This window comes from Bison bison, unplaced genomic scaffold, assembly GCF_000754665.1.
Source record: "Bison bison bison isolate TAMUID 2011002044 unplaced genomic scaffold, Bison_UMD1.0 scf7180017864492, whole genome shotgun sequence".
NCBI lineage: Eukaryota > Metazoa > Chordata > Mammalia > Artiodactyla > Bovidae > Bison > Bison bison.
Genome location: NW_011495051.1, coordinates 6,797,383 through 6,814,491, shown reverse-complemented (window position 1 = coordinate 6,814,491; position 17,109 = coordinate 6,797,383). Strand labels below are relative to the sequence as shown.

The 17,109-nt window shown below is 44.1% G+C and overlaps 1 protein-coding gene across 2 annotated transcripts in view; it reads right to left on the bottom strand.

Moving 5' to 3' along the window:
- The window catches only part of INSR (insulin receptor), a 146,565-nt gene that overhangs the window by 111,950 nt on the left and 17,506 nt on the right, over positions 1–17,109 (bottom strand). For both annotated transcript variants that reach the window (XM_010828303.1, XM_010828304.1), the window contains exon 2: positions 15,015–15,566. In XM_010828303.1, coding sequence (XP_010826605.1) covers positions 15,015–15,566 — 552 coding nt within the window. The remainder of the gene's footprint in view (positions 1–15,014; positions 15,567–17,109) is intronic.

The window sequence follows — 17,109 nt, the reverse complement described above, 5'->3', positions numbered from 1 at the left end:
CCTGAGAGTCCCTTGGACTGCAAGGAGATCCAACCAGTCCATTCTGAAGGAGATCAGCCCTGGGATTTCTTTGGAAGGAATGATGCTAAAGCTGAAACTCCAGTACTTTGGCCACCTCATGCGAAGAGTTGACTCATTGGAGAAGACTCTGATGCTGGGAGGGATTGGGGACAGGAGGAGAAGGGGACGACAGAGGATGAGATGGCTGGACGGCATCACTGACTCGATGGACATGAGTCTCGGTGAACTCCGGGAGTTGGTGATGGACAGGGAGGCCTGGCGTGCTGTGATTCATGGGGTCGCAAAGAGTCGGACACGACTGAGCAACTGATCTGATCTGATTCAAGGGCAAGCATTGCAGCCAGGCTTAGATCACAAAATGGGTTAGGCAAAAATAGGTTCTCTTATGTCCAGTAAGCCACCCTTGGTTCTCTTTTTCCAGGAACCCAGTACCCTATGTGTTTATAAACTGATGCCATGCTATGCTTATTCAGCTAGCAAGAACAGATTCTGAACAATGGATTCCCATTGTCCACTCCTATTGGCTAGATCCCTTTCTAGAGCTTTCAGAGTTGGGGAAAACTTAGAGGGGAAAAAAAAACCTCTGTGTAGGCAATAGCTGCACTCTACATCAAGTGGGGAAAAGAATCAATGTCATCTTCTGACTTCTTTTATTCTGAATTTTTAACTCTTATGCCCTGGGTCTATGTTAGCTTCCTTCATCCCTCCTCCCAAGATCTCAGGGTCAATATGCCAAGGTGTCCTTCACTTTCTATCCCATCAGTCCTATTTTTCATCCTACCAAATGCCCATTGCTGTTATCTGCAATCCCCAATAAATATTACACTCCTAATGGCCAAGACTCCTCAAATAAAGTCAGGCAGTGCACGAAGCTTGTGGGTCTCAAAGACATCCTTTCAAAACTGTGAAAATCTGTGAAGTATTATGCCCTCATCTGAACCACATGGGCCTCTTTAAGACAATTCTCCAACTTTTTCTTCATCAAACTTTTCCCCACATGGGACATCTTTCCTTTCTTGGATTCATCTACTGTTTTACTTCTGACACGTGTCTCAAGGTCTTCTGACTAAGTTGTCTTCTGTACAACCACAAATCCTAAGATCAACTTCTTGCTTTCTTTTTCTCTTGCCCTTGTAAAATTCCTTTGCAAATAACCTTCATACCTCCCTCGCTTATAAAAATAATTTTCTTAGCAAAACTTGCCTTGGTTAAAGAACATAGAGTTTTGTTACAAAGTTCAGCCTGTGCCTTGTTTATCATAAACTAAAAATGGGAGGCCACTGAGTACTCTTTGACTGCATAACAAAATTTTTAGGTTTTTGAAAAAGAAAAAAAATAATTCTCAAAGAGCCCACCACCACCCATATCCGTGCTCCAGAGGAGGAGCGGCCAGAATGATTGCCTCTCAAAACGGTCCGTTGCAAATAGTCCTAGGGTGGAGCTGGGGAGTGGGGCAGATGTTAAATAAAGTCCACTGAGGGACTAGAATCTGAGTCTGACCCTCTGGGTCCAGAGGACGGAAAGCCAAGCTGAACTGTGCCATGAGAGAGCAGTCAGCAACACTCAGATGGGGGGACATGCCCCCAGGTGGAGCAGCCCAGTTCTCCAACAGGGAGAGTGGAAGAAAAAGAAAGGGATGGAGGCGAATGCTACAGATGAGGATTTTTACACGCCAGATCATTCTAGGAGGTAAGGGCTCTGTCTGCATTGTAGGGTGGCAATCACTGCAGATGGTGACTGCAGCTATGAAATTAAAAGACCCTTGCTCCTTGGAAGAAAAACTATGACAATCCTAGACAGCATATTAAAAAGCAGAGACCTCACTTTGCTGACAAAGGTCTGTGTAGTCAGAGCTATGGTTTTTCCAGGAGTCATGCATGGATGTGAGAGTTGGAACATAAAGAAGGCTGAGTGCTGAAGAATTGATGCTTTCAAATTGTGGTGCTAAAGACTCTTGAGAGTCCCTTGGACTGCAAGGAGATCAAATCAGTCAATCCTAAAGGAAATCAACCCTGAATGTTCACTTGAAGGACTGCTGCTGAAGCTGAAGCTCCAATCCTTTGGCCACCTGATGCAAAGAACCGACTCAGTGGAAAAGATCCTGTTGCTGAAAAAGATTGAGAGCAGGAGGAGAAGAGGGCAGCAAAGGATGAGATGTTTAGATGGCATTACTGACTCAATGGACATGGGTTTGAGCAAACTCCAGGAGATACCAAAGGACAAGCCTTGCATGCTTCAGTCCGTGGGGTTGCAAAGAGTCAGACATAACTTAGCAACCGAACAACAACAACAAAGACAATTCAAGATGGGGCTGGTCACTGGAAGACCAAGTGCATAATTAGAGGGGTGGGATTTTCAGCCTAGCCTCCAGACAGGGGAGGGGTCTGGAGATGGAGTTCAGTCAAGAAGAGGGTGGCAGAGTATGGGATAGTTAGATAGCATCACTGACTCAATGGACATGAGTTTGAGCAAATTCCAGAAGACAGTGAAGGATGGAAAAGCCTGGCATACTGCAGTCCATGGGGTCTCACAGAGTCAGACATGACTGAGCAACCAAACAATAATAACTGCATTGTAGGGTATTGAATGGCATCCATGACCTCCACCTGCTCGATGTCAGTAGTATCACCCCCTACAATCTGCAACACCCAAAAATGTCTCTAGACATTGAAGAATGTCCTCTAGAGGTCAAAATCACCCACAGTTGAGAATCACTGCTATAGACCCAAAGAGACAGATCCATTTTTTTTTTAATGGTTGAGACTAAACTATATTGTCTATAGATTCACATTCAAGTGATCAAACAGAAAGAAGTAACTAGTAGAAAAGACAGGACAGTGACCATTTGGGGGCTGGAGGGAGAAGGGGGACTGTGTCTAGAGTGGGGACCATGGAAGGACCTCCAGAGGCAAGGTTGCTGGCAAAGTACTATTGCTCAGCCAGAGTTGGGGGGATGTAAGGTTGCTTGTGTGCATGCTCTGTCACTCAGTCATGTCTGACTCTTTGAGACCCCATGGACTGTAGCCCACCAAGCTCCTCTGTCCATGGGATTTTCCAGGCAAGAATACTGGAACAAGTTGCCATTTCCTGCTCCAGGGGATCTTCCCAACTCAGGAATCAAACCTACGTCTCTTGAGTCTCTTGCATTGGCAAAAGGATTCTTTACCACTGAGCCACCTGCAGACCACAACTGAAAGATCTCACATGCTGCCACTAAATATTGCACATGCCACAATCAAAACAGAAGATCCCGAATGCTGCAACCAAGACCCAGCACAGCCAAATAAATAAATAAATACATTTCAAAAAAACTTCTATAATAAAAAGGCCAAATGATCCTCTACCCCAAACCTTCCAGGCATTTAACAAAGATGGGCTTTATCTACCAGGTGCCCCACAGTGCCCAGTTGATGAACACACTTTACCCTGTGCTTCTATGCCCTGTGGCTTGAGTTTGGGCTGGGAGATCTCAGTCCATTTCCCAAACCTGGAATCCAAGGAAAGTAGCCCAAGCTACTGCTACTCATATGGTCCCACCCATGATGGACAACAGGAGCCCAAGGAAAGCGAGTGTTTTTGTATTTGTTTCCTTGCTGTTGTTTGTCGCTGAGTTGTATCTGACTCTTTGCGGCCCCATGAACTGCATCATGCCAGGCTCCTCTGTCCATGAGATTTCCCAGGCAAGAACACTGGAGTGGGTTGCCCTTTCCTTCTCCAAGGGATCTTCCTGGCCCAGGGATCGAACCTGCATCGAATCTCCTCCTACATTGGTAGGCAGATTCTTTACCACTGAGGCAGCTGGGAAGCCCCATTTGTTTCCTACTCTTGACTTTGATCTCTAGTGTGGGCAGGCATTTAGTTTGAGCTAGCAAAAGACTCTATGCTCAGTCCCTCAGTCGTGTCCAACCCTTGGTGACCCTGTGGACTGTAGCCTGCCAGACTCCTCTATCCATGGGATTTTCCAGGCAAGAATACTGGAGTGGGTTACCATTTCCTACTCCAAGCAAAGACTCTAAGCCCAAGACAAAGAGAGGAAGAGGGAGAAGGGGAGGTGGGGGACTGGGTTGGGGGTAGATGAAGAGACGGGAGAGCTGAGGTTGAGGGGGAGAATGGGGAGGAGAGGCAGAGGAGAGAGAGGAAGAAGGAAGAGGAGATAAAGGACACAATTTTGAAACCCCACCACCCACATCAGTTCTTTTTTACCAGGAAAGGGAACATTCTATGAGGCACAGGTGTGTAGAGAGAGAAGTACTGACCACAGGGAGTACCTGGGCTCCCAGCCTGACCAGAGCTGAGGTCCCCAGGACAGCCGTGGGGCATTTCAGGTGTTCAGCTACAAAGAAGAGATTTTAATTCTGAAAACAGGTATGGGGACAGGATGGGAAATAACTGGTCAACAAATTTCATCAAGGAGGTGGGAGAAAAAGAAAAACTCGTCAGACCAGTTACCATGTTACCAGACAGTCAGCCACCTTTCCATAATTATGTATTTAACTCTACCCTACCTTTTTCTAAAGGACTGGATCAATTTATTTCTCTAAGAGAAAAGATAGTTGAATGAGTACCCCTAAGCCTCGCTCCAGGAAGGCAAGAACTTGTGAGAACTGTAGGCCTATATCTTCATTAATAAGTTTTCAGACTGTACTGTCCCCAAGATGCCAGGTGACTATGCGGTCAACTGGTTGACCTTTCTTCAGGGCTTCAAGCCTACAGAAACACTTTCTGCCTACTTATCTTATCTCCTTATTGTTATTTCTTTGACTTTCTCCCAGACTCAGCAAGGACTGTGGGGTCCCAGCAGCAAGCCTAGCTCAGCACAGCTGTCTACTCAATATCAGTGAAAAACAACCCATCCTGATTGTAGCCCCAAGTGTAACCTCTGTGATCTCTCCACCATACCTGCAGGAAAACTTCTAGCACTCAGAGCACACGATTGCACAAGTCTCTCTTCACAGTATAAGCAGCCTCCTTACCCTCGCCCTGAAGACCTCTGTGCTTTTGTCATTGCCTTTCCATCCATCTGAAACACCCTTCCCTCTTACCCTCCAAGCATCATTTGCCACACAAACCAAATTACACCTTTTCAACCACTCCAACCTGGGATAATCTCTCTCCTTCCATGGATGCCATGGCAAGTCATCATCAATACTAGGGAAGGAAGGGGAGGCTCAAAAACAAACTCTCTAGAACTCTTTATATATATATATATATGCAATGTTATTTACTTATGCATTTTATCTTTGGCTTCACTGGGTCTTTGTTGCTGCACATGGGCTTTCTCTAGTTGTGGTGAGTGGGGGCTACTCTTCATTGCGGTGCACAGATCTCTCACTGAAATGGCTTTTCTTGTTGCAGAGCGTGGCCTCTAGGGTATGGGGGCTTTCGTAGTTGTGGCATTTGGGCTTAGCTGCACATGGAATCTTCCTGGACCAGGAATCAAACCCATGTCCCCTGCATTGGCAGGTGGATTCTTAACCACTGGATCACCAAGGAAGTCCATATTCCCTAGGACGCTTGTTCTCCCCTGTTATACAAAAACCCAATCATTTCCAAAATTAAGAGTTTACTTAAAAAATTCTGATTATCTCAGTGATAAAGAAATTACGAAGACCACAAAACTTTTTCAGTATAGTGCTTTTAATTCTCTCCTAGATTTTAAAACAAAAAAGAATAAATACAAATGAAACACTCCAATGGGCCTCTGTACTACATGATCTGTTGCCTTTTTTCTAATTATTATTATCAAGATCCTGTACATATTAGACTTTTCTGTTTTCTGCATGGACTGCAATGGCATAACCACAAAGGAATTTAATTTATCAACATTCTGAAGTGTTATCTAGAGAACATCACGATTTCAGGTGCCCCAGCACCAAACATGTCTAGAATCACTGGTCTGATGACTCACTTAGTGGGGGAAGGGGGGAGTCTCTCTTGCCTTGTGACATCTCCTGCTTACTGGCCTACCTTGAATGGTTAATTGGCTCCTGGCTTTTAACTCCCCAGCCACATTGAGAGCTCCTGAGGGGCAAGGATGATATTCCATTCTTTCCAGCCCTCTCATGTCAGTGCCAGCAAGGAACAGAGGGACTGCTTTGGCCTAATGCTAAGATGTCCCAACTTCCACTGAAAACAAGCATCTATCTGGAAAGGTCCTCCTCATTTTTATAAGGGGCACAGCCAAGAACAGATGATGTTACTTTTTTTTTTCTTTAAAGAGCCATACAATTTTGGTCCATACAGCAGCCACAGGCAAGACATAAATGAATAAATGACCAAGCATGACTGTATTCCAATGAAACTTGATTTAGGGACACTGAAATGTTAATTGCAGATAACTTTCACCTCTCACAAAATACTACTCTTTAGATTTTCCCCTCAATCTCTGTATTTTTAAAATTTATTTTATTGAAGTATAGTTGATTTACAATGCTGTGTTACTTTCTGCTGTACAGCAACCTGTTTACATATACATTCTTTTTTATATTCTTTTCCTTTCTGGTTTATCACAGGATATTGAATATGGTTCCCTGTGCTGTGCAATAGGACCCTGTTGTTTATCCATCCTGTTTATGAGTTTGCATCTGCTAATCCCGAACTCCCAATCGATCACTCCCTCACCCGGCCTTGGCAACCACAAGTCTGTTTTCTATGTCTGTACCCTCAATCTTTTTAAAGTAGAAAAAAAACATTCTTAGCTCATGGGCCACACAAAAATGCTGGAGAACTGAATTTGGCTCATGGGTTGTAGTTTGCTGACTAGTCAATGGTTTTATACCAGTCTGAGATCAAACCATTTCCCAACAAAGTCTCCTAGAATAAGTTTCTTAATTACTATCCAAGCTTGAATGTCCCTTTCTGCAAAATGGGAATAACATCTTCTCATAGGCTACCATAAGGATTCCATGAGTCAGAGCTTGTCACATTCTTAGCACAGAGCTTAGTGCATTGTAAATGCTCAATAAGCATTAGCTAGTAATAAATGGTCAAAGATGTCATTGTTTATCTACATGACTGGTCCTGAGGACACAAATATAAATGCCATGGTCCTTGTATTCAGGAGAACTCAGTCTGATGCAGGAGACAGCTAACTGAAGATGGGATGAAAAGAGACATACAAATGGCCAGGAGGCACGTGAAAAGATCCTCAAAATGCAAATCAAAACTACAATGAGGTACTACCTCACATCAGTCAGAATGGCCATCATCAAAAACTCTATAAACCAATTAATGCCAAGGAGGGCATGGAGGAAAGGGAACCTTCCTATACTGTTGGTGGGAATGTCAACTGGCAGCCACTACAGTCCCTGTGTGGCTCAGATGGTAAAGAATCTGCAATGCTAGAGACCCGGATTCAATCCCTGTGTCAGGAAGATCCCCTGGAGAAGGGTATAGCTTCCCATTCCAGTATTCTTGCTTGGAGAATGCCATAGACAGAGGAGCCTGGCATGCTACAGTTCATAGGGTCACAAAGAGTCAGACATGACTAAAGCAACTGAGCATGAGCCCACACAACGGAGAATAGTATGAAGATTTCTTTAAATACTAAAAATAGAGCTACCATATGATCTAGGAATTCCACTCCTGGGCATATACTCAGAGAAAATCATAAATCGAAAAGATACATGTCCGCAAATGTTTATAGCAGCACTGCTTACAATAGCCAAGACATGGAAGCAATCTACATGTTAATCAACAAGAAATGGATAATGTGGTAACTTATCTACAATGGAATATTACTCAGCCATAAAAAAGAATGTAATAATACCATTTACAGCAACATGGATGGACCTAGAGATTATCATACTGAGTGAAATGTCAGACAAATACTATATGATATTGCTTATATGTAACATCTAAAAAAATGGTACAAATGAATCTATTTACAAAACAGAAAGAGTCACGGATAGAGAAAACAAACTGATGATTACCAAAGGGGAAAGCAAGAGAGGGATAAATTGGGAGACTGGGATTAACATGTACACATTATTATATAAAAAATAGATAACTAAAAAGAATCTATTGTATAGCACAAGGAATTCTAATCAATACTCTGTAATGACCTAAAGGGGACTAGAACCTACAAAAGAATGAATATATGTGTAACTGATGCACTCTGTTATACAGCAGAAACCAATACAACATTGTGAATCGACTATGCTCCATTAAAAATTAATTTGAAAAAATTAAGACGATGAGATGAGATGGGAAGGGCAATAGGAAAAGGCAGCCAGAATGTTGGCAGGGCCAATTCTAGGGCGTCTCCCACCCCAGATTTCTTTGTTCTCTGCAGTTCCCCCAACTTTCCACAATGAGCACAGAGAAGCCCAGTGGTTAGAAGCTCAGATTCGGAGCCAGAATACCTGGCTTTGGGGATCAAAGCCCATCTCTACTACTTATGAGTGATGTGACCCTGGACAAGTAGTTTTACCTCCTGGGGCTCCCAGGACCTCATCTGTAAGGAGAAATCGTTGGAAGAGCTTGCTGCTGTATCATAAGCAAAGCAACTTAGTATCTGGCACAAAATAATTCACTAAGAAACCTCTGATTATTATAATAGTAGAGGCAAAGTTTGAAAACGGAAAAAGTGGGGGAAAAGTTTCAACCTGAAGTTCAGACCTCTGCCTCAAAGCAAACCCTTCAAGAGTGACTGTGTGTGCATTTAAAAATGTAGTGTTTAATATCAACAGAGCACCTTAACCTTCAGAGAATCTGAAACACAGCATGCATACTATGTCACATCAGTAGCGTACGACTCTGTGCGACCCCATGGACTGTAGCCCGCCAGGCTCCTCTGTCCATGGGATTCTCCAGGCAGGAATACTGGAGTGGGTTGCCACGCCCTCCTCCAAGGGATCTTCCCAACCCAGGGATGGAACCTGCATCTCTTGCATCTCCTGCATCAGCACGTGGGTTCTTTACCACTAGCGCCACCTGGGAAGCCCTCTGAAACACAGATGGAAATGCAAACTCGGAGAGACTCACCTCCCTCTGCCTCCTGCTCCTTCCTGCTTTCTTACCGATGTCTCTGTGTTGCCAGCCAGTTTCCTGGTACCCGGCATGCCCCAGACTCATCCTCTCCTCTGACTGGCAGCAAGTAGCTGGTGTGGCCTCCCAGGGGAAAAAGAAATACCAGTGGGTTTGGCTAGAGCAGCTGGTCAAGCAAGTCCTGTGGTGTCTAGTCTCCAAAAGCCCAAAGCTGAGGCACCAAGTAAAGAAAGGTATTTTCCCTCTGGGGCTATAGGTCCAAGCACCCAGTTCTCATGGTGGGTTTTCATCTGTCTGCCTCAAGACCAAAATCAGAAATGGAGCCAATCTTTGGCAGACACTCACTCAGGGGCTGGTCTGCCCAGAGAGGCTGGTGAACTCATGGCATCTAGGAGAAGCTTCCAGAATATTCACCAAATGCCAGGTGCTGGGATAAGTGTACCCCTAGGTATCATTTCATTTAACCCCCCAAACTGCAACCCTGACAAGCAGGTGCCACAATTATTCAAACTCTTCAGATGGGGAAGCACAGGTTTAGTCCAGCTTATGTACCGTGAACAGCAGGACAGGACTCTGAACAATTTCTGTAACTGTTTGCAAATGGGTCCAGCACAGCCAATCTTTGAGGTCTTTTTTTTAAAACCCTTTTTATTCATCTTCTAGGTGGTAACCATTTCCTTTTTAAAAATAATTTTATTTATTTATTTATTTTTGGCTGCACTGGGTCTTCATCGCATGTCCAGGCTTTCTCTAGTTGCGGTGGGCGGGGGTTATTCTCTAGCTGTGCCTCACGGGCTTCTCGCTGCAGCGGCTTCTTTTGTTGCAGAGCACAGGCTCTAGAGCAAGGACTCAGTCGTCGCAGTGCACAGGCTTAGTTGCTCCTCGCCAGGTGGGATCTTCCCGGACCAGGAATCGAACCCGTGGTCTCCTGCATTGGCAGGCAGATTCTTCACCACTAGATAACCAGGGAAGTCTGACTTTCGGGGTCTTAATGACCCATCCATGTCTGGGGCAGGGAGCGATTTTCTGACCTGGAAGACTAGAGCTTCACCCCATGCTTTCACCCACAGACCCTCCCTCTTGCCACTCATCCCACAAGTGCATTCAGTCACATGTTCAATGTCTGCATTTGCTACCAGAAGAGCCTCTCTAAGGAGACAGGAGCTGGTCACTTCTGTGTCCCCAAGGACCACATGACCTGGCACACAGTAGGTTCTCAATAAACACAGCTTGTGACCCAGCTTACATAGACCCCTATCCACTCTGCTCATTCAGAGTTCCTTGTATTTGACCTCCGTTTGCATCTCCACCCCAAATATGTAGACAGAGTGATGGAGAGGAAGCAGCTCAAGACACACGCCAGAGTGATTATCCTTTTAATTTACTTTAACCATTGAGAACCTTCTTTTCTCTCTTTGCCCAAATCATTGTTTGGGGACCAGGTAGAAAAGGGGCCATTGTAGAGAATGTTTAAACTGGGTCCAGAGGACAACCCAACACCTCCATCCCAGTGGTCTGTCTGTCTGGTCTGGTCTGTCTTTTGAGTTAAAAATGTATTTTACAAATTCTTGGGTTTTTTCTAGTTCTACTTGAATATATACATAAAATCATTATGAAATTAGCTATCCATTCTTCATAAATTGCAAATCTGATTTTCCAGGGATTTTCTTTTTATCAGTGTGGTACCTATGATATTTCAAAACTCCATCAAAAAATTCCCCCCTCTTTATGTCTTGAGATAGGTTAATTTGCTATCCAAAAGTATATTCTTTTCCTATCCCTGAAAGTTTCTGGTTCTTTCTAGCTTTCACAGATGCAATTATCCTAACACTCTTCATATCCTGTTTTCTAATAATTATGGGTGTGAATTAATGTTAAAAAGAAGAACAAATAATGATTCACTCTGCTTAATTGATTGTCCATGCACATGGGTGGGTCATTATTGCAACATAGATATCTACACTCCAGATCCTTAGTAGAAAACTAAACCTTAAACTCTTTGTTTTTGAATTACACATCTGATCTGGAGTAATGATCTTTATGGAGGACTCTCTGAAAAGGATGCAATCTGTCCTTTTCTCTAGATTTCTGGTCTGCTGACAGATCTTGGAGATTTCCAGAACCTGGCAATCATGCTAGAAAGAGGCTCAACGAGGTGCTGGAGAGGACTCCAGGGAAATTGAGGACTTGATGGTACTTTTCACAGGTTTGTATCTGTTGCCTAAGACAGGGTGGGAGGAGTATCTTCTACAGATTCATGTCAGTCTGTTTTACCTTGGAAAATCCCACACAGTGTTGGGTAAGCCTTCTAAAGCCACAGCAACTAAGTAACATAAGCATTTTAAAAGCCAGAGAAGTATGCCCATGTTCATAGCAGCATTGTTCACAATAGCCAAAAGGAGGAAATGACCCAAATGTCCATTGATGAATGGATAAACAAAATGTGGTCCATTCATACAATGGCATATTATTCAGCCCTAAAAAATAAGGAAATTCTGACACCTGCTACAACATGGATGATCTCAAGAACATTATATTCAATGAAGTAAGCCAGACATAAAAATAAAAGTGAAAAAAGAGACAAATACTGTATGATTCCACTTATATGAGATCCCTAGAGAAGTCAAATCCACAGAGACAGAGAGTAGATGGTAGGGGCAGGGCGCTGGGGGAGGGGAGGGGGAGTGAGTGTTTAATGAGGACAGAGTTCCAGTTTGGCAAGATGCAAAAGTTCTGGAGATGGATGGTAGGGATGGTTGCACAACAATTGACTGTACTTAGTGTCACTGAGCTGTGCATTTTAAACAGTTAAGATGGTAAACGTTATGTTATATATATTTTACCACAATCAAAGAAATTGAAGGGGCAAAAAGCCAGAGCTGAGTTGTACTGGATAGACAAGAGTGTAGCTTCAAATAAACAATCATTTCTTATCATCTGTGACCAGGAGAGGACAATGTCCTGGCGCCAAAAGAACTGATGCTTTCAGACTGTGGTGCTGGAGAAGACTCTTCAGAGTTCCTTGGACTGCAAGGAGAACAAACCAGTCAATCCTCATGGAAATCAACCCTGAATATTCATTGGAAGTACTGACGCTGAAGCTGAAGCTCCAATACTTTGGCTACCTTATGTGAAGAGCCAACTCATTGGAAAAGACCCTGATGCTGGGAAAGATTGAGGGCAAGAGAAAGGGGTGACAGAGGATGAGACGGCTGGATGGCATCACTGACTGGATTTGAGCAAACTCTGGGAGATAGTGGAGGACAGGGAAGGGTGGCATACTGCAGCCCATGAGGCTGCAAAGAGTCAGACACAACTTAGTGACTAACAGAGGGCCCCACCACAGGATTATGAACCAGGAGCAAACACTGATTCTATATGCCAGGAACCAGTATCTGGCACAGGTCTCAACTTCTCAGCTGCAACCTTATATGCAAAGCCACGCCTTCTCTGGTGATGAAACCCCCAGTGTAGGAAAACAAGCCTTGTTCTCCAAAGCACAAGATTAAAAACAAAACCTACTCAAAACATCACGGACATTTTTGCAGATAATACCATCCTGGATATTTTGACTAAAATAGGTACAGAAATAAATCCACAGAGGAATGTCTTAAATTATATCTCAAGACGTGTGAGTATGGAGCAAAAATAAGAAACTGATTTTGGAGAACGGAGCATTGGGATAGAAGTGTTCACTGTTTTCTCCCAATGCCCCAGCTACTAGTAAGCTCCCCACCTCTAAACAGAGCAGGCACCCCTGCCCCCCCAAAACACACACAGAGATGCTATTTTTGTATCTCAGATGTGGTGCAAACTCCAGCCATCTTTTATTAGCTGTGTGGCCTTAGGCAGGTTAAAAACCTCTCTGGTCTCTAAAATAAGGATAACAGGATTCCCATTGCAGCTGTGTGTCCTTGTAACATGGTAGGGCCTACACAGCCTCTCCTCCCCTCACCATCAAAGAAGGTAACCCCCTTACCTCCGAATTCATCAGCATATTCACTCCCACCCAGATTATTCACCCCCACCGCCACCTCAGAAATCTCGCCACCTCAGAAATCTCCCCGTTCTATGAAATTCCAAACCCATGGGTGGTCCTCTACTTTTGCCAAGACTTTGCCCCAGTTTTGATCTTTCTTCTTGATCATAGCTTGGCTTCTCTGTGTCCCTGACCTACCGACGTTCTCAAGATTCTTCCACAACATAACAACCATTGTTCCCTTGTCCATCCACAAACCACCAGATTCTCCCTCCCCTCACTGGCCAAACTCTCAAAAAAGAGGTATCCGCTCTCTCACCTCCTGTTTTCTCCCATTCAACATCTCCATGCATGATGATTCCTTCCTGGAACTTGAAGGAGCCCTCCCTGCTGAGTCTATGGATTCTACTCAGGACTGACTTCTCCATAGCTGTGTGGCTTCTCCATAGCTTTGGGCTCAGATGAGAAAACCCTCTTTTTTCCCTTCCCTTATCTTTTGTGATACAATCGTTAAGCCACCCACTCACTTTCTCTGTCTCCATCTCATATTTGCTAATTCTTCCCAGGGAATTTCACAGCATGTGAAAGAGTCAATAAAACAATAAACAACTAACAAGTTTGTGTTGGGAACTAGCCTTCTTGGATATCAAAACATTATAAAACTACATGGATTAGAACGGTAATAACTTCAGCACGTGGAAAGGCAGACATATTTATAGAAACTCAGAAAGAGACCCCCAAATCAATGATGAAGGGGTAAATTTCTGCAATAAATGGCCTTGAGCCCTCACCTAATTATTTGGGGGAAAATGGATACCCTTGAAATTTTTTTAATGATAATAATTAAAGTTAAGATAGAAAACTTGGAGGAAAAAAAACTTTCATTTTATGGATAGAAAGGGACTTTCTAAGCATAAAATAATATGAGATGCATGCAAAAATTCAGGTCTGAACTCCATAAACATTTTAAGCTTCTCTGGCAACGGACAACCAGAGTATTTTCATCACGGAACAAAAACATCTGAAAATGTAATTGGCAAAAAGTTAACAGTCTTTGCTATGAAAACCACACGCAGATTAATATTTCAAAAACCACTAAGGCACTGAAAGATAAATGGACAAAGGATATGAACAGGAAGAAAAAACCTAAATGATAAATAAACATGTTTTAAAAGGTTCAACCCTGATAGCAATCAAAGAAATGCAAATAGAAACAATGACAACACACCAGCTCCTCCCTCCAGTAAATTATGAAAGATTTTTCAAACAACACTCCAAGCTAGCCAAGGTGTTCCCTCTCAGCCAGTGCTAGGAGGAGTGCCCGTTGGTACAACATTTCCGGAAAGCTATTTGGCAATCAATATCAAGAAACTTTGACCCAGAAATTTAACTTCTGGAAAACCAAAATCTGAAGGGGAAAACAAAAAAAATGCTCAATAAAGCTTCCATACCAAAATGTTCAACCCTCTTTGTGAAAACTAGAAATAATTTAAATACCCAATGACAGGAAAAGTTAAGTAAATCCAGACACAACAGAGCCACTAGCGGGAAATACCCCCAGTAATCGTGGAATAAGGATGGCCGCTTTGTTTTTATCCTTTACACGTTCCTTTTTCCAAATGCCTACCATGAGCAATCTTAAATCAGACAAGAAATAGATTTCCTTTTTTCGACAGCAAAATCCATACTCATCTGCTCTCTCAAACAAGAGGAACATTCAACCAGCTAGCTCAGGTGTTGGCAAAATCCGGCCCTCCGCTTGGTTTTGTAAATAAAGTTTTATTGAAACACAGCCATGCCCGTATATGTATTGCCCATTGTTGCCAGGTGGCTGCTTCCTCGGTCCAATAGCAGGGTTAAGTAGTTGCAATAGAGACTGTATAGGCTGCAAAGTTTAAAGTTTATTTATTGTCTGAGCCTTTGCAAAACAAGGTTTGTCACCACCTGAGCTAGTGAACACTTCCAGCATCTTTTTAATGAATCAAGTCACAAGAAATGGTATAGAATCCAGAGAACTCTGACATACCTTTCTGGCAGTGGCTGTGTGTCCAGCACCGCTCCACAAATTGCCCGTTGATGACAGTGGCAGGGCAGTTGGTCTTGCCCTTGGCGGTGCCTGGACAAATGTCCCCACACTCCTCATTGTCGTCTTTGTTCAGCACGATATAATTATCCTCCACGGAATCCAGGATGCGAGACCAGTCGATGGTGGCCAGGTAGCAGAGTTCATTGTTCTTCTCAATGCGGACAGACCCCCGGGTGATGTTCATCAGGTTGTAGAGGCCAAGCTCCTTCAGGTGAACCATCTCAAAGATGACCAGCGCATAATTAAAGAAGAGGCGTGAGCCTCGGATAACCGTGAGGTTGGGGAACAAGTCCTTCAGGCTCTCCAGCCCATAGACCCGGAAGAGCAGCAAGTAATCAGTGATCATGATGAGTTTGGGGAAACTGAGGTCTCGGAAGTCCTCAGGTCTCGTTTTGAACATCAACAGAATCTGCAAATGTCCTTCGATGACTGAGCAGTTGGCCAGCTCATGCAGCCGGGTGAGATTATTCCGGATATCCATACCGGGGCACACTGGAAGTGCAAACAAGCAGAGAGCAAGACAAGTGAGCAAACATCCCATGGATGGTTTATACGAATGAGTGGCAGGGCAGCCATGTGGCCATGTGACCTGGGTCCCACGCCTGCTCAGAAGGGCCTTGCCCTGGGCTTAATGTTCTCTCATCCGTCTTGAAATCCTTAATCATTTTTGGGTGAGGCGGTCCCAAGATTTCATTCTGCACTGAACCCCACGACTTCTATAGCCAGCCCCCATCAGTGGTTTTCTCTGTCAAGTGTCCATGCCTAAGTAATTACTCTCAAAAGGCAAAAAACCTGAAGAGTAATAATTCCTTTGGCAGTACCTGTTTAGAAACCTTAAAACCATCACATCAAATATGATGCAAAGGAGACACTGGGATTACAGGGGGTTGAGTAATGCAGCAGGTGCAGAAGGGGAAAGGGGAGCCATCCCCAGTGAGTCAATGTGAAACATCTTCAGGAAATGGATTTATGGGGATAAAGGTGCCCACATCAGAAATGAGGCAAGGAGACCTGGCTGTGTTTTGTCAATTCTCTCATTTTCCTGACTCTCCTTCCCAACCCGCCCTCCTGGCAGGCAGCCACAGTCTAATCACCTTTTACCCAGGTGTGTCAAGGGCTTCCCAGAGAGTCTGATCTCCCCAGTACAAACACCCTGAACACCTATTCTCCTGCAGTTGGTCTCTCCCTTGCTCAGACACCCTCTATGGCTCCCCAGCACCCTGCACTTTCCCTCTCACAGCTCTCAAGGTTCTGCCCCTCCATCCCCGGCACCATGTAAAACAGGCCTGTCCACAACTCTCCAATTACAAGAGGGCCTTCCAAACCTCCCCCCTCCCATAACATGACCTATGAAGAGAAGGGAATGAAATAATGCAGACACCCAAGCAGTGGCTGGCACACAGTAGGTGCTCAATTAATGTCAGCCATTTTCTTGTTGTTTATGTCCCCCAAACGCATCACAGTGTCACCTCTAGGCTCTGTGCTTTCATCCCCATAGACCAGGGTAGGCAAATATTTTCTATAAAGGCTCAGATAGTAAATACATTCTGCTTTGCGGTCAGTCTCTGTTTAGACTATTCCACTCTGTCGTTACAGCTCAAAAGCAGCCCAGAGACCACGAGTGGCTATGGCTGTGTTCCAATAAACCTTTATTATCAAAGCAGGCTGTGGGCTGGTGTTTTCCCTTGAGGTGGTAGTCTGGTGACCCCTGCCTTACTCTGACAAAGTCCAAAGGTACTTCTGCAACAATAGAGATATTCTACATATGTGCTGGTCATATGGAAGCCACCGGCCAATTCGTGGTTGTCAAGCACTTGAAATGCGGCTTATATAAGACTGAGGAGCTGAGTATTTGATTTCACTTTAGTTAGTATGAATGGAAATAGACATGTGCACCAAGTGGCCACTGTTCTAAATACAGTAGCTCGAGTCCCTTTGGCTGTCAAAGTTCTTTACACCTTAGCTCCCCACTTTGAAATCCAGCTCATCATCCTTCAAGATCTAGTTCAGAGGCCACCTCCTCCAGGAAGGCTCC